This window comes from Eublepharis macularius, chromosome 6 (assembly GCF_028583425.1).
Source record: "Eublepharis macularius isolate TG4126 chromosome 6, MPM_Emac_v1.0, whole genome shotgun sequence".
In the NCBI taxonomy this organism is placed as follows: domain Eukaryota; kingdom Metazoa; phylum Chordata; class Lepidosauria; order Squamata; family Eublepharidae; genus Eublepharis; species Eublepharis macularius.
In genome coordinates this window covers 124,505,143-124,529,725 of record NC_072795.1, presented here as the reverse complement: position 1 = coordinate 124,529,725, position 24,583 = coordinate 124,505,143, and the positions used below count along the sequence as shown (strand labels likewise).

Genomic DNA, 24,583 nt, shown 5'->3' with positions numbered 1-24,583 from the left:
GCCAAGAGTCAGGTGGGCGGGGCCACCTAACATGTGACCCCTTTGGGGAACTGCCGGAACTGCGTTCCTGTGCATCCCCCCTCGAAATGAGCCCTGCCTTTGTATCCTGCCATTCCACTTGACCATATTGGAAGCTTTCCTGCTGCCTAAGGAACTTTCCTCCCACCTAGCCATTTAAGTTAGGGAAAGGCTCCGATCTTTTGCTGTGTGATATATAGTAGGAATTTTGAAAAGCCTATGTGGAACACTTTGGTTGCTCCCCAATTGTATTTTCAGATTGTTAGCTGTTCTCCTAAAAGAAACCTTGCAGTTCTGATAGGCAGTTGGTTGAAAACAGAGATCTACTTTCTCTATTCAAAAAGATTCTGTAATGTCCTGATAAGCCTTGACATTATGTTTGTTGTACTTTCTACTGCTTATGAGAATTATATTTTTCTTTCTGTTACCAGACCGAAGACATTAAAGAGATTGCCCGAAAGGCACAAGCCCTACCAAAAGCCAACCTTAAAAGACAGCGAATTGTTGTCTTCACCCAAGGGAAGGATTATACAGTCATGGCCACAGGTACCTAATTTTTTTTTTCAAGAGACAGACAATGATAGCACTCCATTCCGCACACTGTGGTTTCAGCTGATGATTAAAGATTTTGAATGTGTGATACATGTGTAAAGAGTGATATGCGTATGTGCAGTTGGCGGGAAAGGGTGAGTGGGCAGGGGTGGCTGTTTTCAAATACTTAAAATGGTGTTGTAACAGACTTGCCAGAAGAGTTGTTTTCCAGGGACATTGACAAAGGGAGTGGAAGGAATGGGTTTAAGTTGTAACAATAAAGATTTAGTCAAGGTAATTTGGGGACTTCAGAGGGAAGCCTAGAGCGTTTGAGTATCTTCTATCTGTGAACTGAATCTCTGGGGATCCTGTGGTTACAGGTCTGACCCAGTAACACTCTGTAAGTTCCTTAGAACTCTCATCATACAATAAGTGAGGATAATTAATACAAATTATAAGACAGCATGGTACAGCAGATAGAGTACCGGACCCCATCGCGAATCCCACTCTGCAATGGAAGGTTGCTGGATGGCCTTGGGCCAGTCATATGCTCTCAACCTAACTTACCTCACAAGGTTGTTGTGAGGATAAACTGGAGGAGAGGAGAATGATGAAAAGTACTTTGTGTCCCCATTGGGAAGGAAAATGGGGCAGAATTAAAGTTAATTAATTAATTAATTAAAATAATAAATAAATTATAGTACAACTGAGCAGGGAGACCATCGTTCAGTGGCAGAGCCCATGCTTTGCATACTGAAGGTCCCAGATTCAGAGTGGAGCAGCTCCAATGAAAGGATCTAGTAATGGTTGAAAGGTCTCTGCCCAAGATCCCATAAAGCTTCTGCCTACAGAGTACTGAGCTAGGTGGACCAGCAGTGTGACTTGGTTTAAGGAAGCTTCTTATGGTCATATTGTCATGCTCAAAAGAGTTGCTTTTCACTGATTTTAATTGTACTAGTGGATGCAGTCCAATAACACTGAAGACCCCCACTTTTTTTTTCAAAATTGTGTGTGCTTCACTGATGAAAACTTTACTGATTGCAAATTTCCCTCCATTTCTTGATTAAAAAAAAAATAACACGCTTTCTTTTCTAGCTCAGTGGTGTGTGTGTGTGTGTGTGTGTGTGTATTATAGGTAGTTTCTTCCAAGACAAATTGAAAATACTGATTTAATTAGTTTTTATTCTGATTTTTATATCCTCAGTTTTTATCTGCTTAAATTACCTTTGCCACAGACAAGGGTGTGCTTTACAGCAGCGGCTGAATCAGTGTAGTTCTTTTAAGTGTTCAGTGACAACAGGAAATAAAATCCAGTATATTGCGAATTGAATTTCTTTTTTTGGTAAAGCTGAAAATCCCACATTCTGCTGTTCCCAGATGGCAGCTTTTCTGTTCTCTGAGGAGCAGGTGAAAAGGGGTGCTCTTGTGGAGACAAAATGATGATCTGTGACATACCAATTTAAGCACTGCAAACGTGACTACCTGCTTGTGACACACTCTTTAATTTTGTCCATCTGTACTGCTTGATAGAACAGTGGTGTAACTTTCTATTCTGTGCAGTGGAGTGAAAGCTTCTGTCTTTCATTTCTGTGCAACAAACTCTATTGATTTGTGGTTCAGTTTGGTATTGTCCCTTCCACAGTGCTGAAATGTATACATGTAAAAAGACAGGTTGTGGTACTCCCTTTGCAAGAAGGATAAAAACGAGTCATCCAAATTTACAGTGAACTATGAAGTGGATCCAGACCTCACTTAATGCCTGGGGACTTATTGAGGGTTCTCCATGTTTATCAAGGGCATTTGAAATTAGATGCACGCTGGCAAGTTTGAAGGTATAGGTGGCTCTCCCTCCTGTCTTCTGGTGGAGGAGTCCCAGCCTCTCATTGCAGGGTTAGTAAGGCACATTGACTGAAGGGCAAGACAATATCTCAAGAAGGCAGTCTGCCAGTCTGGATGGGTGAGAGAGGACATGGCTTGTAGTAAATGAAGGGAATACCATGGACAACATTACACCTGCAGAACTATTCAGTGCACTAGATTATGACCTCTTTTGTGCTTACAGACCTGCTCCAGCCCAGTGGCTCCTAACTGGCCAAGGCTGACCTGAGTCCTGCTTGGGTACTATATTTATTTCCAGGCTTTTTGCCTCTGCTGCTCTTAATGTGCCATCCTCCATTGTCTTTCAGCAGTGGTTTCTGCCTTGTTTATCCGGGTACATTATCTTTCTGTTCTGTTGTTTGCCACCATCTTGCACTGGCCAGTCCCGCTTCAATCGTTATTCCTCTCCTTCCTCCAGCATGTGATAATGCTAAACCCACTTTGACACCACCTGTCATTTCTTGTAAAGACATTTCCAGGTTCTGCTATGAGGCTGGCACGAAGCCACAGCCTTGGAGAAGAGCGTTGTGGGGAGGCTCTGAAAGGCCACACCATACTCAAGGGTGCCAGGGAAGCAATCAAGCTGACACAAAACCACAGCCTTAGAGAAGTGCCATTGTGGGGAGGCTCTGACAGGCCAAACCTCTGAAGTTAGCCCTTGGTACTCAGGAGTGGCAAGGAAGCAGTCAGGCTGGCATGAACCCCCAGCCTTGGAGAAGAGCCATTGTGGGGAGGCTCCAACAGGCCACAACTCTGGACTTAGCCCTTGGTAATCAAGAGTGTCAGGGAAGGAGCAGGTGCCTTTAATCAGGCTGTCATTTTCTGGCATCTTGAAGAAGTCTGTCTTGAGCCATAACGACAAAGGGAAAAACAGAAACCTTTCTTCTTTAAATGTAGTCGTATTCTTCTCTAGAATGTCTATTGAGGGTTAAAAACCTTTTAAAGGAATAATTCGCCTCAGCCTTGCGGATGAGGTGAGGGAAAAGCGGAGCGCTGGAGAGCCTCTCTCTGCAGTGGCAAAAAGAGAACTGAGGGAATAACGCCCCTCCTCCGGGTCTTGTGATGTTTTTGGCGGGAAAATGCCAAAGGAAGGAAGGGCACTCCTAATCTTCTAGAAAGCTCTGGAAATCTTTTCTGTGGCTAGCCTGCACGTGCAGAGCCCCAATGTGTGCCTGCACAAAAACTACTTGATGAACAACAGTTACAGGTAAGTGCAACCCTGTTTTCTGGGTTATCTGGTTTAGATTTCGAGGGCCTGTTCTTCACACTGTCCGCAACTACTACCACCTTGGCACCATGTGAGGTGCCATGGCTGTTTGTTAGGGTTTGAGGAGGGCCCAGCAGTGATAGAGAGCTCGCCTTAATCATTGAGTGCACATGCCTTGTGCCCTATACATGATAGTCCCTTCACTCTTGACCATGTAGAGTATCCATTGACAGTGTTTGGCTTTGCTGTAACAGGACCATTTCATATTATTTCTCTTGCTGTCAAGTTGGATTTTTCTTAAGATAGCTTTTAGAATCACAAAATGAGCAGCAAACCCCGCCTTACCCCTCACTTAAACGAATCTGTGACTATTCTGTCACGGAAGCTCCTTCAGAATTTGAACAATTCTCACTCCTTTGTACAATTGGCTGCCCCCCAAATAATGTAGCATTTGTACAGATATGTTCGTAGTTTCTTTCACTGTGTATTTGTTTCTTCCTTTCAAGCTGGAGATGATAATACATCCATTAATCCACTCTTGGATTTCCCTTTTTGTAATTAGGAGCTTATTTGAGGGCTGACATTTTCTAATCTGTCCTGTTTGCTTCTTATGAAAATGGTTAAATTAGGGGATGCACTTCTTTTTTTTAAATATGCCTGATAAATTCAAGATGGATAGAGAAGTGTGTACTGCCGTGTCAGCTACATGAGCAAACATGATAAATGTTAAGTCGGTTTTGAGCCCTGGGATAAGCCGTTCAGCACACAAGCGTAGCTGAATCTCTTTGCCATGTTGTTCTTCATGGCAGCCAAATAAATGTCAATAATAAAAGAGAATTAAAGATTTTCATTTCCCAGAGGCAGTCACTCTAATACAGCTTGATCTTCCATTTCATTTGTAATTCGTTCTTGTGTCAGGACGCAGCCATTTGCCAGCCGGCGTGTGACACGAAGTCATTTAATAATGATTAAGAACATAAAAATGCATGGCCTGTGGGGCAATTCTCAAAAGATATACCAATTTGTTATTGTTTCCCCCCCCCACGTGCTTACCGCTCTTGAATATTGATCAGTCTGCCCCTCCCCAGCCAAAATATAAAATGGTTACTGAGAGGAGGAGCATGTCTCTTGCAGCGCATTCTAAGTCTGTGCAGTTGCACTTATCAGTCTTAAGATGGTTGTCCCTTTAATAATGAAGGGTTTCTGCAGTGAACCCTACAGCAAAAGAATTTCCCACTTTATAATGGTGTTTACCCACTGGGCAAAATTGGAAACCTTCCTCCAATGAAAGAGCCACTTAAGGAGTAGGAAAATGCATTGTCTGGTAGACGTTTATCCCAGGTGCATGCCAGTAGCCGTATGTGTGTACATAGTCCAGCCTTTGTCCTTTCAGTCTTAGTGGATCGCTCAGACCGTCCTCCCAAGGATTGATGGGGAGTGCAGTTGCCTTTTCTCAAGCAGGTTATGTAATTTCTATCTGTAAATATAGTATGGAGTGGACAGAACTTAATGGAACCATTGTATCACCGGTCACTTGGATGAATTAGGGCATCTTTTTGACTGCTCCTGAATTGTTGACTGCTCAAGCCTACAAAAGGTTATGCTACATCTCCACTAGACTCTTCTTTTGATTTTCCTGCAATAAACGAACAGGGCTACCTGCCCCCGCTAGAATTGGATGAAGAAAGTGTTTCCAATGAACTAAGGCAATGAAGCCCAGAAAGATTGTTTCCCTCAAAATGTTTCCTTGTACTACCAATTAAGACCCTGAGGACTACTACATACATATGTGTTGTCATCAGGGCTTTTTTTCAGCTGGAACGCAGTGGAACGGAGTTCCGGAACCTCTTGAAAATTGTCACGTGGCTGGTGGCCCCGCCCCCTGATCTCCAGACGGAGGGAAGTTTAGATTGCCCTCCGCGCCGCTGGAGCAGTGCAGAGGGCAATCTAAACTCCCCTCTATCTGGAGATCAGGGGGGCGGGGCCACCAGCCACGTGACAATTTTCTCTGAGGGCAACCCGCTGAGTTCCACCACCTCTTTTCCCAGAAAAAAAGCCCTGGTTGTCATGTTGCAACCGACTTATGGCAACTCCAGCAAGGGACTTTCAAGGCAAGTGATAAGCAGGAAGTTTGCCGTTGCCTTCCTGAGAACTTCTACAATGAACTTAATGACAGTAGTGGCCCAAGTTGATGGTGAATTCTAGACTGCTGAGTGGGTGTGATTACTTTGGGATAATGGTGAGGGAGCAGTTGGGAAGGGGAAGTGTGAAATGGCAGTTGTCAGGTCCAGGCCACTGGAGCCTGGGGCAGCTCATCGGCCCCAGGCACACACAGTTGAGGAAGAAGAAGAGAATCCTTGCAAGACCAGGGAGGAAGAAGACTCTGCCTAATCTCACCCAAAATAATACTGCTTTGGTGTAGGGGACCATCAAGAGCACGGCCAAGCGGAAGGTGACTTCAGCAGATGTTGCATCAAGACAGATGCTAGAAAAAGAAAAAGATCAGTCGAACCCAGGAAGAGAAAAGTGCCTCTCTGTTTGTTCAGAGCAACAGTTTTGATCAATAATGTTTGTAGTGCATTATCGTACTCCAGCAAGCAAATTAGATAACTCATATCTGCTTAGCCAGTTTCTGTGTTAAAATGCCTTTAACCTCTGTTGTGAATGAAATATTTTTTCAAGGCAAGTGATAAGCAAGAAGTTTGCAATCTGTACAGTCAGGATTCTCAAAGGAGCTCAAACACTACCTAAGATTCCTCCGGTTCTCTTCACAAAAATTTTTCTGTAGGTTAGTCAGGGAAGTAGGAATGGAGCAATCCTGCTGAAATTCAGACTCGGCGTAAGTTGATCCTTAAGTTCTCTTCATTGCCTCCTGGAACGCCTTAGAGTAGCACTTGTATCTAATCCTGTTCTGCTGCTTCAGGCTTCCTTGAGACCCTAGTAAGAGTACACCGAGACTTTCCTGAACAAAGGCAGACATGGGAAGCCTTAGAGCTGCTGTAACAAATTTCTTATCCATGAAGACAAGCTAAAGGTCTTCTTGTGTTCTGTGGCCTTTCAGAGCCTGAATCTGAACGTTCCGCCACACAGGAGGATGCATAATAGCCAACCCCCCCTGCATCCCAACAAGACCCCTCCTGGCCCCTGAATCAATGACAGTCAGGAGGAGTCTGTGCCGCAACAGAACACAGGGCCACCTGCCTGATCAGTAGAACCTCTGGACCCTGCTTCATTGTCCCGGGAGTTGGAGGTGCCTCTGTCACCATCTGCTAGGACTCACCATCCTATTTAGCCCTCCCCCTCACATGATCATCTCCAACACTCGGAGATCAGAGAAGGTACGGGCCAGAATTGAAGCCCGGAACAGAAGATGGAGTAAGTCCTTGGCAGCCTAATGCCTCAATTCTGCTTGCCGTACTGGAGAGAAGGGACACCGGACTTGACAGAAGTAGCAGTGGGATCAGTTCTAAGGTAGAGGCACAGGAAGAGGTGGGACTGCAAGGACAGCTGTAAACTTCATCAATGTCTGCCTGAACTCTGCTGATGCAGCAGCAAACATCTCTCTACAGTAGCTCTTACTTGCCTCTTTGGCCCCAGATGCCTGGCTGGACAGCTCCCCACTCTCCACAGCAGTGCCCAGTCTGTTGCGGCCAAAGGCAATAATATCTCTGACTCAATTGCTGGGAACAGCAAATGAAATCCACAAAGGCAGGCACTTTGATGCAGAAGGATAAGGTGGCCGCCACATCATAGTACCATGAGCAAAGCTGGTAACCGACTCTCACCAAGTATCACAATCAGAATAAGAAAAGTAAAAGGTACAAATTTCTTATAGGGCACAGCCAGCCATCTTTTGGTTTTTGTAATGCAGAATAGAAACACACTAGAAAAAATATTCTTTAAGAAAGAGAGGGAAAGAAATCTGTTTTCCCTTCCTGAGATGTAGCAAAGTGAAGTGTAAGGAATTTTAGAAGACCAAGACAAGAATAGGAGACTGTGACAAAAAGACGGGTCTCACTGGGACGTTGAGCCATCTAGACAGGAACAGGACCAATCTCCTAGATGCCTCTAAAGCATTATCAGGAGGAGTTACATATTTCATTATCTGCATCTGAGGTAAGAACGAAGGCTTAAATAGCAACTGTCACAAGAAAGGTGTGGCTACTGGCTTAGGGAGCCAGGTTCCAGAGCCCAAATGGCTAGTAAGTCTTTTATTGAGACCAAATTGTTTAGGAGTCAACTGGATAATTTTTTGGATGAAAACAGAACACTCCAAATCCTCCCTTTCCTTCACTTCTAAGTCTTCAGAAGAAATTATTTGCCCTGAGGGAATCAGTAACACCTTTATGAGTCTGTAGAATTGACTGGGTTAAGAAAATCTTGCAGAAAATCCTCGGGGGATAGTTCCTGGTTGTATCCAGGTTTCCATGTAGGGATAAAAATGCTCATATATATCACAGAGAGCCAAGTGCCCTGCTGAGAGAAAATGGAATTTGGGGCTGGGCAGTAGATTCCTGCCTTTTCTTCTGGACAAAGAGCACTCAGAGCACATTTCCAAAGTTGTTCCCATACTGGGTGGTGATAGACAGGAACACCTGGGAAGAGCCTCTGTACCATCTGTCTGACTTGGCTCTGTTAATTGTTTGCTTTTATGTTTCTAGTTACTGTAATAGTTTGTTGTCAGACAGTGTTTTATAGCAGTCTGGAAATCGGGGTGGGGGTGTCCTGTACTATTCTAGCACTGTTCTTCCTCCAGAATGGAAACCTTTGCTTTTTTAATCCTGTTTGCTCCCAAGGGGAGGTGCAGGCCCAGACAACAGACTGCTGCATATCTGCTAGGAAGAACAAGAATTGATTTGTAAGTCCAGAATTCCCTTTTCATAGAAATGAATTGGAGCTGCAGAAGAACATGGGAAAGTTCTTACTTCCCAGTAAATTGTGTCCCATGTTTAGGGAGAGAGTTGGATTTTCCTGCCACATGCTAGCCCTGCTTACAATTGCTTCTATTCTGAAAATACATTACGTCCTTGATTTTTTAAAATACATTTCATTTTGACTTAAAGTTTATAAAAATCATGTATATGGTCTGGCTTTCTTGGGGATCTCAGATGGCATCTCCTTGGCATGGCACTGTAAGTCTTCTCAGGGAATCAGGAGGGTTGATGAGCTTGAGGCATGCCGAGGATGTCTGCACAGAGACCGATGGATGCTTTTGAGATGCCCCAGACATGGCAGAGCATGCCCTTGTAAGCTTATCACTAAAGCAGAGAGGAATCTATCGGAGCTGACGCTGCTGAAATGTTATCCTGGGTCTTTATTTAAGAAAATGTTCCATTTGCACGTACGTATTTGAGACTCATTCGATAAAGGCAAACTGTCTTTTAATTTCCCTGGCACAAGGTTTCATAGCTAACTTTCAGAAATGTGTAAAAGCCATGATTCAGCATTGTGCGTGTGTGTATGGGTTTGTAGAGTTTGTTCTCAAAGGAATTCTCACTAAACCGTATCAGTATACAATTCTACTTTAATGACTTCCCTTTTTGGTGGAACAAAAATCTTTCCAACAATATAACCATTTCCTAATAGTCTGTCTTTATTTGGCTTCATTGTATACTATGTGTAAAATATTCATCGAAACGCAAAACCTGCTCCTAAAGACCCAAGCCTAATTTTTTCTGTGCTTCTTTCATCATTTTTTTTAAAAAAATTGTTATTGAAGAAACTATGAAAGATATGTTAGCAGGTCAAAAAAGAAATCAAGGGACATGTTAAAGGAACTAAAGTATGTTTCGCTTGGAGAAAAATAAGGGTGGACTGCTTGATGATCGTTCTAAAATACTTGGGGAAATAAAAAGAATCAGACCATTGTGGGGCAGGGGGTTCCTTTTAGGACTCTACTCAGCCATGACTGAGAGAGTTGGAGAGGGCTTTACTCAGCCATCAGGTGGCCAAGCAGCAAAAAAAGAGAGTAAAGAGTAGTATTTACAAAGTAGGTATAGCAGCAATGACCATGTACTAGCCTTGCTGACAGTCACAATGTATTTACTAATGCAATACATAAACTCAATACACAGTAAAATGCATGTACAATGAACAATTATCAATACAATAAACAATACAATTAATTCTATACTTCACAGGTGGAAAACCATTCATACAATTGCTAAAATGCAGGTACCTCAAGATAATCAAGTGCTGGTGCTACCAATTGCTACATGAATTCATTGCACATATAACTATTAAAGTGCAAGTGCATAGTAACAACCCAGCATATTTCTATTCCACATGTGCTGGATAGCAAAAGTCCAATTAGTGAGTGAGAATGTCCAATAAAACAACGTCAATCCTTGTTGTATATACTTGCTGTATGGAATCCAAAAACAAAGGTCTGGTCCTCCGACGGGTTATCTAGATCCTCATGTGACCTGTTTCATATAATCTTTGTCAAAGAGCACACAGAGGTTAAAAGTTGATTAATCTTATTCATAGATACTTCTTCACAAAAACCATTCAATAATTGCTGGCCAAGAGCAGTGGCTCTTTAGTGCTGTTACACTGAGGATCACTCTTCCAGCCTCCCTTGTTCTTTTCTGACAATCCCATTGTCTTACCTGAGAATCACCATGAGAGATCCAGAGGAGTTAGCCGTGTTAGTCTGTAGTTGCAAAATAGTAAAGAGTCCAGTAGCACCTTTAAGACTAACCAACTTTATTGTAGCATAAGCTTTCGAGAACCACAGGTGTCTTCGTCAGATGCATGAAAGATGTTGCTCAGAAATCTTTGACATAAAACTCATCTGCTGCAGTTGCCCAGGATAGTTGACAAAGCTTTACACTTAGTTCAAGATGGGTAGCCGTGTTAGTCTGTCTGTAGCCGTAGAAAAGAGCAGGAGTTCAGTAGCACCTATAAGACTAACAAAATTTGTGGTAGGGGAGGAGCTTTTGTGAGCCACAGCTGATACCCTACCACAAATTTTGTTAGTCTTATAGGCTACTGGACTCCTGCTCTTTTCTACTTTACACTTAGTGTCAGTGTGACATTTCAGTAACTGAGCTGGAGTTTCTTGAACCAGTTACTGAAAGATCACAACAAGTCTGTTTTGTCTCGTGTTTCACGAGTTACTTCACTAACCCGAACTCAATATCAGCATGCATGTAATGGAAGGAGTAGTAGCTTTGCAGTAGGAGGTTAGTTCTCTCTCTCTCTCTCTCAAGGCAAGCACAGGGGGTTTTCAAGGCAAGAGACAAGCAGTGATGGTTTGTTATGGCCTACCTCTGTGTAGCAACCCTGGACTTCCTTAGTGGTCTCCCATTTCAAATAGTAACAAGGGATGACCCAGCTTAACTTCTGACACCTGGCAAGACTGGGCTAGTCTGGGTTATCCAGGTCAGGGTCTCGCTATATACACACTACAGAATATGAACCAACTGTACTAGTGTCAAGAGTACAGATTTCGTTAGCACCTCCAGTAAACAGAGCAGGGAGTGCTGTCAGAAGGATAGCATTGCCGCTGTTTGTCACCCTAAAAGAGAGAATCTGGGCAGATGTGTGATCTTGCATGATTGTACAGCAATGTTTGGGCATTATCTGTCTAAAGACCTGGATGTCAGTAGTGGGGGATCCGCATAGTGTCTCTCTTTTGCAGAGCTCCTAGAGACAATATAAAGACCTGCTACTTGGCACTGGGGAGGAAAAGCCTGTGAGTGATAATCAAGAAGGAACTGCTTGCCTGTTGAAGTTTTGTAATAATAGTGCCATCAGTAGCTTGAGAGTTTTGAGCGCATTTATGACTTCACAATTTGTAAGCTGCTTTAGGTCCTGTGTTCCAGGAGAAAAGCAACATATAAATATATTCTAAATGAATAAATAGAAGTGGAAAATAAGATGCATCTTCAAGGAGCTGAGAGCGTAGCAACTGCACTGGAGTCCGTAACAACACTGCCCACACCTGCACAGCTCACACAAGAAGGTTCCTCCCAAAATTGCCAGGAGAGTGAATAATTATAGGGAGGATGAATTTTATAACTCAGCTGTAGCCTAGATACTGATAACGTTTGTGCATGCCTTAAAGTCACTTCTTTGGGAAGAACTCGGCTTCTTCTCATTTACCTTTAAGGGGGAGGGGGTTTGAAGTAATAACAACAACAACAACAACATTCAATTTATATACCGCCCTTCAGGACAACTTAATGCCCACTCAGAGCGGTTTACAAAGTATGTCATTAGTACCTTATCATGCATTTGCCCATTCTTAGTTCAAATATTCTTAGTAAGAAAAATTAAAAATTAGAACAATATTTAGTAACCAGGACCAGTTCTGATCCATTACGATCGGTTATCTTTTACCATTGACTTCAAAGTGTGTGGATTGTGTAAAATGTGCTCATTTTGTTATTCCAGAATTGAAGTTGTCATAAATTTATTTACAGAGTTTATAAGAAACATATCCTCTTTTTAATGTTTGTTTGATGGTGGGGGGTTTTCCCAATGTTTCAGATTTAAACACCGACTTCTGTAGCTGGCTTTCTAATAGATCAATAATATGTTGCCACTAACATTTTTTCCCTTGCAGGGATTCAGAAAGATCAATATCCATGGTGCCCCAAGGTCATGATCAATACTTTTAATAAAACTTCCCTTTTTACCTTTGTACGCTTTTGCTTTTATTAATGAGCATTTCTTTTTTGTTTCAGACCATTAATGGTTTTCTGATAATGTCATACTGCCCAAGGTCAAGGCTGCTTTGAACTTAAAACTCTAGTTATCAGTTTTTAAATCTGTTGGTTCGCTTTAAACCTGTTAGGTGTCAGTATCCTAACACGGCTTTCTGCTGTTTAACTTCAAAGTTGCTAAAAACGTTTTGGGAGAGAGCAAATTTATTTGTTATTGTTAAGTATAGCTTTCTTATACATACTATTACTGATAGTCTGCCAAGGAATAAATCAAACGTTCGGAGAGACCTTATGATAGAGAGCTACTAGGATTGTAACATTCTGAATATACACTCACCCCTGACAAACATCTGACTGATGGCCGCTGTATTATTCTGAAGCAATGCAACTGGTTTGTATGTGTCTCTTTTCCTGAATACTTGAATTACTTCTATATATATCGATCAACCTTCTGGTATGTAATAATTTGCTACTCTTTATGCTTGTGAGATGTGCAGTTGACATACCTTGGTCATAAGCTAGAAGATGCGTCAAAGCAGCAGAAACATACTATGGCGCCTTGATGTGAAATATTTATGTAGCTTGAAAGTATTGCCTCATCTGAACAGTCCCACGGATCTTTGTGTTCATGCCTTTGGGATTTGATCCACAGAGATCGATAGTTATCCTATTAAACAAAGTGGTCATTGGTTCAAGAACAGCATGCATTGGCATTAAAGAGTGTCCTTAATATTTAATAATTGCAGCCATCACTGGATTTGTCTCTTTTTCATTTGCTGCTCCTGTTTACATTATCTAGTGATTTTTTTACGGATCCCTAAAAACAATATTCTGTATGAAATAGGGAATTGTTCGTAACCTATTTTGTCTTCAGATATTCTCTTTGTAGGGTTTTGCAAAGAAGTTGCTGGGGGCGGGGTGTTGATAGCTCAACTGTGTTTTGTTTAGCAGAGACTTTTTCATGTAGACAAAATCTATAGCAAAATGTCTGCATAGCTTTTGAACAGTACCATCTCCATCTGCTCAAAAATGCCTTCGAGTCTCTGATCACCTATCATCTTTAATTTCGCTACTGCAGCTCCTATCTTCTGATTGTAGTCAAGTGCAAATTGCAAGAACTCTTGAATTGAAAGACACAGAAATAAAGGGAACAATTACAGTTATCATTTACAACTTGTCTGTGTATCTGGATTTGTGTGTAAGTGTTTTAACTGAACGGCAACAACGCTGAATAAAACTGTTGGCTTTTATACTATTATTTTGTGAGACTGTTGTAAAAAACTATATTTGGGGGCATGAAGCCTCTTTAAAGGAAGCCAAGTAGGAATAGTAGCCCTTTGAGACAGTGGCTGATTCCGCACCAATTGGATAATGCACTTTCAATGCACTTTATCAAGCATTTGAGGTGGATTTTTTGTTCCGCACACAAAAAAATCCGTTCCAAATTATCTATAAAGAGGAATGGAAGTGCATTATCCAGCGTGTGCAGACTCACTCCGTGTATCTCTTGGTAGTAGCCCAAGCTGTGGGAATAAAATAACTGGGACCCAGTGACATTTTCAGCAAAGTTACAGAATTGAGGCGGGGGGGGAGGTGTTGCAATAAACGGAAAACACAGTAGATCATCTCAAACATGCCTTCGTGGTCGCTCTTCTTTAAGAACAGCTCCTATAGTGCTATGACATCACTCTAGTGAAGAGTGCCGTGCATGTTAAACGTATTTGCTGATTCCGTTCTTATTCCTTTGTAACTTGATCATCCTCTCCAATGTCTGCTGAAAGGAGAATGGGAAGACTTTTTGCTAGGGAGAGAAAAGAGAGTGCAGTTTCCTAAAAGCTGGCTCCAGTTTCCAAACTCTGTCTTGCACTTTGCCTTTCTCAGAAACTGAAAGAGAATCTGTCTGTAGAACAGGATGCCGGGGTGGGGGGGAAACATTCATATCCATTTAATCTGAATTAATACACTGACTGGCCTACCTTTGCTAGCAGGCTGTTATTGTAGGGAAAGAATAAGCCTGCATGGGTACGGAGGATACTTGAATGTGGATTCCAGTATTAGTGTAATGCCTAACGAATTCTGGGCCTAATGTGGTTGATACTGGCAATTATTCACAACAGAAACAGCAAATTCAGTTGCACAATTGATTCTAAAAATGCGATAAACTGTTTATTCAGTGCTTCTCAATACCACCCGCTCTCAACATTTTAACCTGCTCAGGCACTTCCACGGTGATGTTTGGTACTATATATTGTTGTCAGTGACAACTGAACAAGAATCTCCGTAAGTGGTTGGCGATCAAATAATGGCAAATTTAAAGGCTATGCAAATTATGCGAGGACAGCCCAGCTTGTTTCAGACCTCTTTTCTCTATTATCATATCAATTGAGTGAGCTCATAGTAGACAAAGCGAGGTTATGGGAACCACCTAGAGCATCACGCACCATTAAACATCAATGCCGCATACTTGAACATCTGCAATGCCGATCTTATTAACAGAGGGCATAGCAGAAAAGGAGATAAACAGCTTTCTTAGTCACTTAGTTGTAAAAAAAATGATATCCAAAAGCTGGCATTGTTTATCAACAGCAAGTTCATCAATAATTGTGTAATTACAGGAAGTGAGATTGGAGCGCCTAGTTCACACTGCTCAGCTCTCTTAACAGTCTGTCTATGAGCCCTTCAGCAAGCTGTAGAGTAAGAATGCATTTTAAAAATACGTATCTATCCTTATACACTTTGTATCAATTAGTAGAAATTCCTGCCCATTTTCAGTAGTTATGGGCTCCAGATTTTGTTCTGTATGCCATGAGCAGCTTAAAATTTCAAAACCTTTAGTTGGGGTTTTAGTTGACGTGAGATTAGTTCCTGGTTTTGAACTAGAAACTTGGAAACCAAAAAAAAAGCCTTGTATTTGAAGCGCCAAATGCTTTGGACTGAGGGTTCAGCCCTCCTGAAATGACTACGTATCAGTGCCATCTGAAGAACGTTTTCCTGAGAGTAAGCCCCATTGAATAGACCTGAGTAGGATTCTGAATAGACCTGTTTAGGTTGTCACTGTAGGTATATTCTTGCACGTGTTCTTTGAGGGTACCTTGCCTGTTAACACACACTTGAAAATATATATTCTATCGATTCGCTTATGGAAGAATGAGGATTTTCTGAAACTCCCTAATGACTATGCGGAATGGTGCCCAGTCTCCTGAACATTCTGCATGGCACAAGTGTTATTTGTGGCTTGAAAACTGCAGTGGAAGTAGCTCCAGGATAGCTTTTCTGTAACAGCATTACGCCCATAGCGCTGGGGGCATAATGCTATTACAGAAACAGCATTATGTCTGCAGGGCCCATTATGCCCTGCAGATACACATTGGGAGATGCAAACAACACCTTGGCTCTATTCCCCAACTCACGTTCTCATAGGCTTTGGAGAAGACCCACCCACCCCATTCCAGTAACACAACTCAAGTACAGCCCTTTAATTTTTCACAGACTTCTTTTCCTTCTCTGGAATCTTTGAAGCATGTGGAAGGTCTACGAGGCCCTGCAGCCTTCTCTTTCCTTTGACCTTCCCAACCCCCTATTTATGGAACCAGAGAGTGTGATCTAACATTCACTGTGTGGGCCCTCAGCCTAAAATGATAATGCTTGGACAGATGCTTGCCACCTTAACGAAAACAAGGCCTCTGTGTCTTTCTGTGTGTTTTAAATACCTGGGTTTTTTTGTGGGGGGGGGGGGGGATGTGAGGAGTTGTGTTTTTTTTTTTAATTTAAAGCGCTGGCAATAACAAAGTTTGAGTTTCCCTGGCCTATGTGTATGTTAGATGTGGAAGAACTTATTTCCTAGGATACACAGAAATCAAGAGTGGGAAATTAAAGAACTGTGGACATAGCCTTGAGTGTTAAGAATAAAATTGATGGAATTCTTCCAGTTTTAGAAATGAAAAGCTTCACAGTCCTTCAGCTGTTTGTACAGCACTTCTAAGCTTTTAAAAAGTGCTGTCCATCACACCATCTCAAAAGCTTCATCAGTGGGAGTTCTGTTGAATGCTACTGTGAACTGAGTCTTCTGGCCAGTGTGGATAGAGCACATAGGATCAAAGGCCTAGTTGCCCACTTTTCTAAGGTTCATTTTCAATCTGCTATTCTTATACAGACATTACTAGGTCTTATGGCTTCTACTACAGCAGAGATGCCACTGGCAAGATTATGAATGTGAACCCTTAAAAAATTGGTTTCTCGGGGTTTTCAATCCAGCCGTACGCTCTTGGGACAAAAGGTTTTCCGTTCCATGTAGGGTGGTTGAATCTCTTATTTGGTGGAAAGATGACAATAACAATTTTAAGGGAGAAATTTGGCTTGCTGATCTCTCAATGTGAGACTGCATAAAAGACTGAAGATGAAAACAGTGTTGGGCTTACCTGTAACCATTCTTCATCGAGTTGTCTTCTGTGCAGGCAGACATTCCTTCTCTCCTGCCCTGCTGTGAGTTCTCCCTGAAGTTGTATTGAGGGGCTCGTGGCATGTCAAGAGAACTGAGGCAAGGGGCACCATCCCCTCAGAACACATGATGGTTCAGGTGGGAAAATAGTGCCACATGCACTCTGGGGGGAAAGGGTGCCCCATTAGGTGCTTTATGCTATAAAATCCTCCCAAGCAGCAGGCCTTCACATCTGCAGTCCCAATGTGCATTTACACAGAAGACAATTTGATGAACAGCAGTTACAGGTAAGTGCAACACTTTTTTTCTTATCCTCCTCCTCCTGGTATTTGTGGCAGCTGCCATAATATTGCCACTGTTTTGGTTTGGCATTGCAACTCAAAATGCTGTCCAAACTCCAGGGTGGATAATTTTTTTTTTGGAGTGACTATGTTTTTTAATCCCGCCCCACCCCACCCCCTGAGAGCCAGTTTGGTGTAGTGGTTAGGAGTGCAGGACTCTAATCTGGAGAGCCGGGTTTGATTCCCCACTCCTCCACTTGAAGGCAGCTGGGTGACCTTGGGCTAGTCATGGCTCTATGGAGCTCTCTTAGCCCCACCCACCTCACAGGGTGTTTTGTTGTGGGGATAATAATGACATACTTTGTAAACCGCTCAGAGTGGGCATTAAGTTGTCCTGAAGGGTGGTATATAAATCGAATGTTGTTGTTGTTTTACAGAACAAACTTTTCTGCAAAATTCTAAATGATAGCTATGGGTGGCTTCATCTGTATGGGGGGCTGCTCTCTTTCTATAGATGTATAGATAGATTTTAAAACTTGCTTCCCAAGGTTCTGTCACACTTTAGAATAATATAGAAATGAAATCCAGTATGGGGCTGTGCAAATAAGAGCAGGCAAACAGATAAGTATGAGACGAAGACGCAAGAGTAATAAAATGGCAAGGTCGAGAATTGGCGGTTTTTCCAAGAAGCTGATTCAACAGTGAATATCTTAGTCTCACACCAAGGCTGGTAAAGCAAAATAGCAGACTATTTCATTGGGGTTTGTTGGCATTTGCTTTGTATAAAAGTCTTCAGTGCTTCCATTTTGGCAGAAAGATCCAAAATGCGGGCTTTAAAAAGAAAAGACTGCATGCAAAAAGTGCTGGCGAATGCTGAGCTTTCCAGTAGCTGTCTCCACAGTCAGCAGGAATAAAGCAGCAACAAAGAGCAGAGATTTTTTTTAAAAAAATAAAAGATGTTGACAGAAGACAGTGAGCCAAAAGACGCTAAACACCTGTGGAGGGAAAAGCAGGTGCCAGCGTGAAAGCTTAGGAAGAGTGACACCATGCATATCAGAAAGGGCATTCTGTGTGTGTAAATGTAGAAATAACAAAGAACGGCATCTCTTTTTTTAAACTGAGGGCCATGTCATTAGCGGCTTTAGAAAATTCACTTTCGGGTTGGGCTGCCAGATTGTCGGATACTAGTTAAGTGATTGGGCTGCAGATGAGCACTCTGCTGGTTCAAATCCCACTATGGCCATGAGCTCAGCAGGTGGCGGTGGGGAAGCCACTCCTCTCAGCCCCAGCTCCCCAGCTGCATTGTGTATGTGTGGGGGGATAATAATAACACTTGACTTTGTATTGTCGAAGGCTTTCACGGCCGGAGAACGATGGTTGTTGTGGGTTTTCCGGGCTGTATTGCCGTGGTCTTGGCATTGTAGTTCCTGACGTTTTGCCAGCAGCTGTGGCTGGCATCTTCAGAGGTGTAGCACCAAAAGACAGAGATCTCTCAGTGTGACTGTGACACTGAGAGATCTCTGTCTTTTGGTGCTACACCTCTGAAGATGCCAGCCACAGCTGCTGGCAAAACGTCAGGAACTACAATGCCAAGACCACGGCAATACAGCCCAGAAAACCCACAACAACCAACACTTGACTTTGTTCATCGCTCTAAGTGGGGCACTAATCTTGTCTAGAGGAGCGGTATATAAGCACAGTTGTTGCAAGTAAAAGCAACAGCTGCTGAATCAAATGTAAAGGCAGCTGGTGAGAGATAATTTCAGCCAGTCTTCCCATTAAGAATTTGCTGTCATTCTTGCTTGTATTGCATAATTTTATCTTCATAGATAGAATCTAGAATCAAGGACATGGGGACGGGAATAATTCACAGACTATGTGGCCTATTTGCATTCCAGGAAGAAAGAGTGGCCCTTACTTTAGGACGACTGAAAGTATTGCATCAGGCATTAGATTAAGGCAGGTATCCTCAATGTGGTGCCTGTGGTGACCATAGTACCCGCCAATACCTTTCCTGGCATCTGTCAAGTATTTTTAGGAAGTGAGTAGGACAAGGTGGAGCTCCTGCCCAGGGGACTTCTGATTGGCCACTGGAGGTCTGATTGGCTGTGCAGATAAAAATAACATTGTTTTGGCAGCGGCTGCCACCACAATGTTGATGTTATTCTCTCTCCTCATTCCGAGTGTATTTTTAAAAATTATTCCTTTTTATCCTCTACACTTAGGTTTCCTCTGTGTGTTGCAGGGGGAGCAAGATCAGGGTCCAATAGCACCAACTAGATTTCCAAAGTATGCGCTTTCAAGAGTCAAAGCTCCGTTCATCAGATAAAAGGAGATGGGAAAGGATTCTTAATAATCCAGGCAGAGGGTGGGAGGGATATTGTAAATTAAAGTGTCAGGAAGCTAGCTATAATACATGTCATAATTAGCTTGAAAGAGCTGGGGTGCAAAGTGAAGAAAATTAGCATCTGTAATCCAAGAAAACCCCTATGTTCCACTTCAGCCCTGGGGGATCCATTGTTCCAACTGTGCAAATAAACTCAATTTCAGCAATCTCACATTATAATTTTTCTTTGAAGTTTCTCTACTTGAGAACTGCTACTCTTAAGAAGTCAGCAATGAAATGTCCTGGGGGGTTAAAATATTCTATTGGTGATTAAAATGTTCTCCCACTGATTTTTGAATGTTGTGATTTTTTAATATCAGATTTATGTCCATTCACACTCGCTATTCCACAGACAGAACAAGAAGTTGCCTCCAGTGAACTCTAGAACAAAAATTAAATCTAGTATATGAGCCATGCTAGAGGGGTGAAGCCAGAAATCTCTATTAGTCAGTCTTACCTGTGATGCAACATTTTCTTGATTTCAACATGACACCTGTCTCTGGAGCCCAAAACAGCAGCCCTTCTTGTAACTCACTCAATAACTGGCTAGCTCAATAACTTAAATAGCACACCAAGTCAAACTGAATATACCACATCTATAAATGAATGCATACAGCCCCATTGATTTCCGCTGTCTCCCCCTGTGCAAGCATACAGATAATTTAGCCCTTTATCTATGCACTAAATCAATTTCTATTTTCTGTCTTCTTTCCATTCATAATAATTAGTGGCTGCAAGCAGGAAAATGTTCATAATGTGCCCAAGCATTTAATGTTTGTCTTTTTGCCAGCATGTTCCTAACTCATGTTTTTCTAATATGCTATTTAGATTTGATATGTATTTTAACAGAAAAAAAGAATACACCATCAAAGGTCAAAAAGTAAAGCTTAATACCAAGAAACAGATAGTCTTTAGAGAAAGCTTTAAAAGAATAAATTAAAATAGCATGCAGTAGCATAAACTTGACAATGTTCTGGAAATGTGAAGAATGGACATTTTTAATTTATAGCTGTTGTACTGAGCTGCCAGATTGTTACAGCATCAGAGTTTTACTTTAAAGTGTGTGCCTTTTATTGTGTGTGTTTGCTATGAAGTCCTGTTGGGCTACATTTATGAGCATCTTTATCCCACAGTCGTGCTTTGAGAGGGTTTGCTATGCAAATCCATAAATATTTGCAAGGAGCCCTTGCTAGATAATGTCTGTCAAAACTGTGATTATAACTACAAGAATCCTAATGAGTTGTGTTCCATATGTGGGAAATAATCTATAAACTAAATAAAGTGTTACATAATTTATACTAAAATGTGCATGTAATTATTTCGAAAGGAGGTAAATCCTATACATTCCAATTACAGCAGCAATTAAGTGAAATAATTTGGATACTAATTAGGTGATCCTAAAAGGATCATAGACTTGTGTACTTAATTATCAAAGGAACAATCAACAACTAATTTAGGTTGAATAAATTTCTTTCATTTAGAGGGGCAGATCCTTCTCTGTTTCTTATTGCCTCTATGATTCAGGAAATAATTCCTTTGAATCGGTACGATTTACTCCATATTGTGATTAATATAGTTGAGAGCTGAATCTAGTCCTTGGAGATTAGCGCAAATTTCAGATCTCATTGTGCTCACATCCTCTTCTGTTTCAAATAGAAATAAAAGCTACTCGAGTCGTAAGAAAACCCACTTAGTAAGCAAACTCTGGTTCTTTGAAGCAGCAAAAAATAGTAGACTGTGGAGATCTTAATTAAAGGCTACAAATCCTGAGGGAGAAGTTGGTGCAACCAAAAAAAGATTATAACCCTCTAATTTTTCTTAACATATAAGTGATAACGAGCAGATGAAGGGTTTTTAAAATATGTAATTCCATAGCAGAGATCAGCACAGTGTCTGACACACAGGCCTTTCTTTCGGCCTGGGGACTCTTAGCAGAATTTTGAGAATCCAAGCTTTTGTTTTGTTCGTTTCTAGCTTTCTTGGTTGCAAAAAACCATAAATAAAAATAAGACATTACAAAATGAATTTTCAGCATTCTTTTTTAAAGATTGTAATTTCTTTATCACTTGAGTTACGTTTCTGAGACATGTGAAGGGAAATCCGGATTATATATCATCAATTTCATGATGTCACATAATCAAGTTTATTGCATCTTAACTTTTATCACAAATTATTTTCACAAAGCCTCACAGCACACATCATTTGTTTATGTTTATAAAGTACCCTCAAGTGCTAGGTGCTGTACAAAAATTAAAGAGAGTCCTAGTCTGCAAGCTTAAACTCGGGTGCTTTCTGCATGACCCATCTTAAGCTGGTGCTTTTGAATATTCTCCCTGATTGTTGCTGAATTGGATTGGGGTCCCCACATTCTGTACTGCAAGATGCCAGAGCAATTTGGTGTCTGCTTTTTTATTCCAGAAAGCAGAAAACAGAAAAAAGGATGAATTGCCAAGTGCTTTGGCAAATGGACTGCCAACACAGAATCCCGGGAACTGAATGGCCAAAAATTATGAATGCTCCAAATTATAAATAAAAAAAATTTCAGCATACATTTTAATTTGTTTAAGGTTTTAAACAAATGGTACTTACCAGGCTTCGTAGAATCCATCCACCTGTTAGCCCTAAATGTTGGAAGGACTGTGGTCAGGTGGGTGATTTTTTACATTGCTGGTGGCACTGCCCAGTTATCCAGCAATTTTCTTTATTGGCGATAAAGAAAATTACAGGATGTGACTTGCCAGCCCTCCCTGAAACTGTTTTGCTATCTTGTCCAATGTTGAATTGGTCCAAAATAAAAACCACATTAATTACAACTCTTCTAGCCATTGCTAGAATCGCAATTGTGATAAAATGGAAGGAGAAACAGGGCCCAACATTACAAATGTGGCATAATGGCTTGTGGGAGCATTTCATTCAAAGCAGAATTATTAGTAGTTCAATTAGGCTAAATTTGGAAACATATCAAAGGTCTTTCCAAGAATTTTGGCTCCCAGTGGTGGATTATCTTTCTGAGCAAGAAGTGGTTCCAGCAAATCCATACTTTCAAGATCTGATATTTTTTGACATTTGGTAATTCCCTAAATGCCTGTCCAATGTTTATTTAGCAACGATGAAAGTCTAAAGGGATTCAGTAGGTTGTACAGGTCTCCTATTTTGTCATTGTCAGTCTTTGTATCGAGCAGGTATAATAACAACAACAGCGCTTATATATCTCTCTTCTAGACAGATTAGTGCCTCACCCAGAGTGGTGAACAAGTTAGTGTTATTATTATCCCCACAATACAACTGGGGAGCTGGGGCTGAGAGAAGTGGCTTACCCAAGGCCACCTACTGAACTCATGGCAGTAATGGGATTCGAACCAGTATAGTACTGATTCACAGCCAAACTACTTAACCACTGTGCTACCACAATTCAACATTGGACAGTAAGATAGCAAAACAGTTTCAGGTAGGGCTGGCAAGTTACATCCCATATTAATGTTGACACCATGTTGTACAATTTTTATTAATTTTTTGTATACTATTCTGTTCTGGATTACTCTGTTCAGGCCTGAATCAGATATAGGTTCCCATATAAGAAGCCATAGGCATCTAGTTAGCTTTCCTTATTAGATCATTTAATTCCAGGCAAGAGGTACACCTCAACATATTTTTAGTTCACTATGAGTGTAGTATACAAGTAATACTATTAGAGAATCTTTGCTTCCATGTATCATTTTATTGCAACATAGCTATTTGTATTTTTGATATAGATTAACTCAAAATAATACCATCCATTACTGCTAAATAGTTAATGAAAGGAGAGCAGTTATATGAGTCCAAAACAAAATCATACCCAAAGATAAGCAGGTCACAAGCAAGGAGCTCCTTCTGAGAAGAAAGTCCTGATCAGTTCAGCTTCCTATATTTTCAGGTTTTTTAAGCTTCTTCTAACAGTAGCTAGCTGTTCTACTTGGTAAGGCTGCACATTCTTGGCTAGCTAATTATCTTATAACTTCAAACACCATGCAAAGATACCTGTATTTGAGTATCCTCTTAAAATTGATAAAAACTTCCCTCTTCCCAATACACCCCACCCACCTCACAGGGTGTTTTGTTGTGGGGATAATGACATACTTTGTAAACCACTCTGAGTGGGTGTTAAGTCATCCCGAAGGGCGGTATATAAATCGAATGTTGTTGTTATCTTTGAACTGTATCTCCTGTGAAGTTGGACATTCTTGCCACTCTCAGAAGCTTCTGTACCTGGGCCTCATTCTGTGGACTGTTACTGAAGCAAAGTGGTCACCCAGATAGGGCTGAATTTCACATGGTCTCTTGTTTTGCAAACCCTTGGTGGTGCCTGTGCAGTTTTGTGCATTTTCTTGGTTAAGTGATTTTTATCCCTTCTTCCTGGGATAAGTCCAAGGCAGCTCACAATATTAAAAACCAAATACAGTAAAGTACAACATAAATGTAAAATGTAAATGAAAAAATAGCAGCAGCATTGCTAAAACAATTGGCAGCATCAACAACCATTTTGATCAAAATAACCAGCATCCCCATGCTCAAATGAAAAACATTAAACATAACAGCAAGACTAATCGGATTAGAAATACAACTCTCATTCTTTGTGACACACTGTGAAAGAGGGGTAACATGTGAATGTTCCTGTGTTACACTGGGTGGAAGGAAATGTCAAATCAGCCTATTAAGCCTTGTTAGAGAATATCATAAACTGAGCGTGATAAAACCCAGCATATGATACTTCCTTATAATCACGACTTCAGTCATTAGCAGGGTAAAGAGGCATGCAAACTGAAAAATTATCCCGAAACAGCCTCAGCACCCACTCAAAGATAATTCCAAATTAATTCCATGTCGCTAAGGCTAGCCGAATGATTCAGCTGATTTAGCGAGGCCAGAACTGAGGGTTGGTTCTTAGCTGAATTTCTCCAAGAAGAACCTTTAGGAATCAATTTCCTTTTCCTTGGTGGTGTGTCCTGAGCAGTTTCTCACTTTTTTCCAGACACCAGCTCCTCATGCTGATTTCTGAAGTCCCCCCCCCCGTCCCCCCATTTTAGAAGGGAAGTGTGGAGGACTGCTTTTAGAAAGAGGGGTTTCAGAAGCCTTGTTACATGTATGGAATTCTTCTGGATCAGGGCCACTTTGCACGTGTGCACGAGTGCATGC

General features: G+C 41.5%; 1 protein-coding gene across 2 annotated transcripts in view; it reads left to right on the top strand.

Annotated features, from left to right (window-relative positions):
* Positions 1 to 24,583, top strand: part of ADK (adenosine kinase) — a 344,703-nt gene that overhangs the window by 285,249 nt on the left and 34,871 nt on the right. For both annotated transcript variants that reach the window (XM_054983324.1, XM_054983323.1), the window contains exon 9: positions 450 to 564. In XM_054983324.1, coding sequence (XP_054839299.1) covers positions 450 to 564 — 115 coding nt within the window. The remainder of the gene's footprint in view (positions 1 to 449; positions 565 to 24,583) is intronic.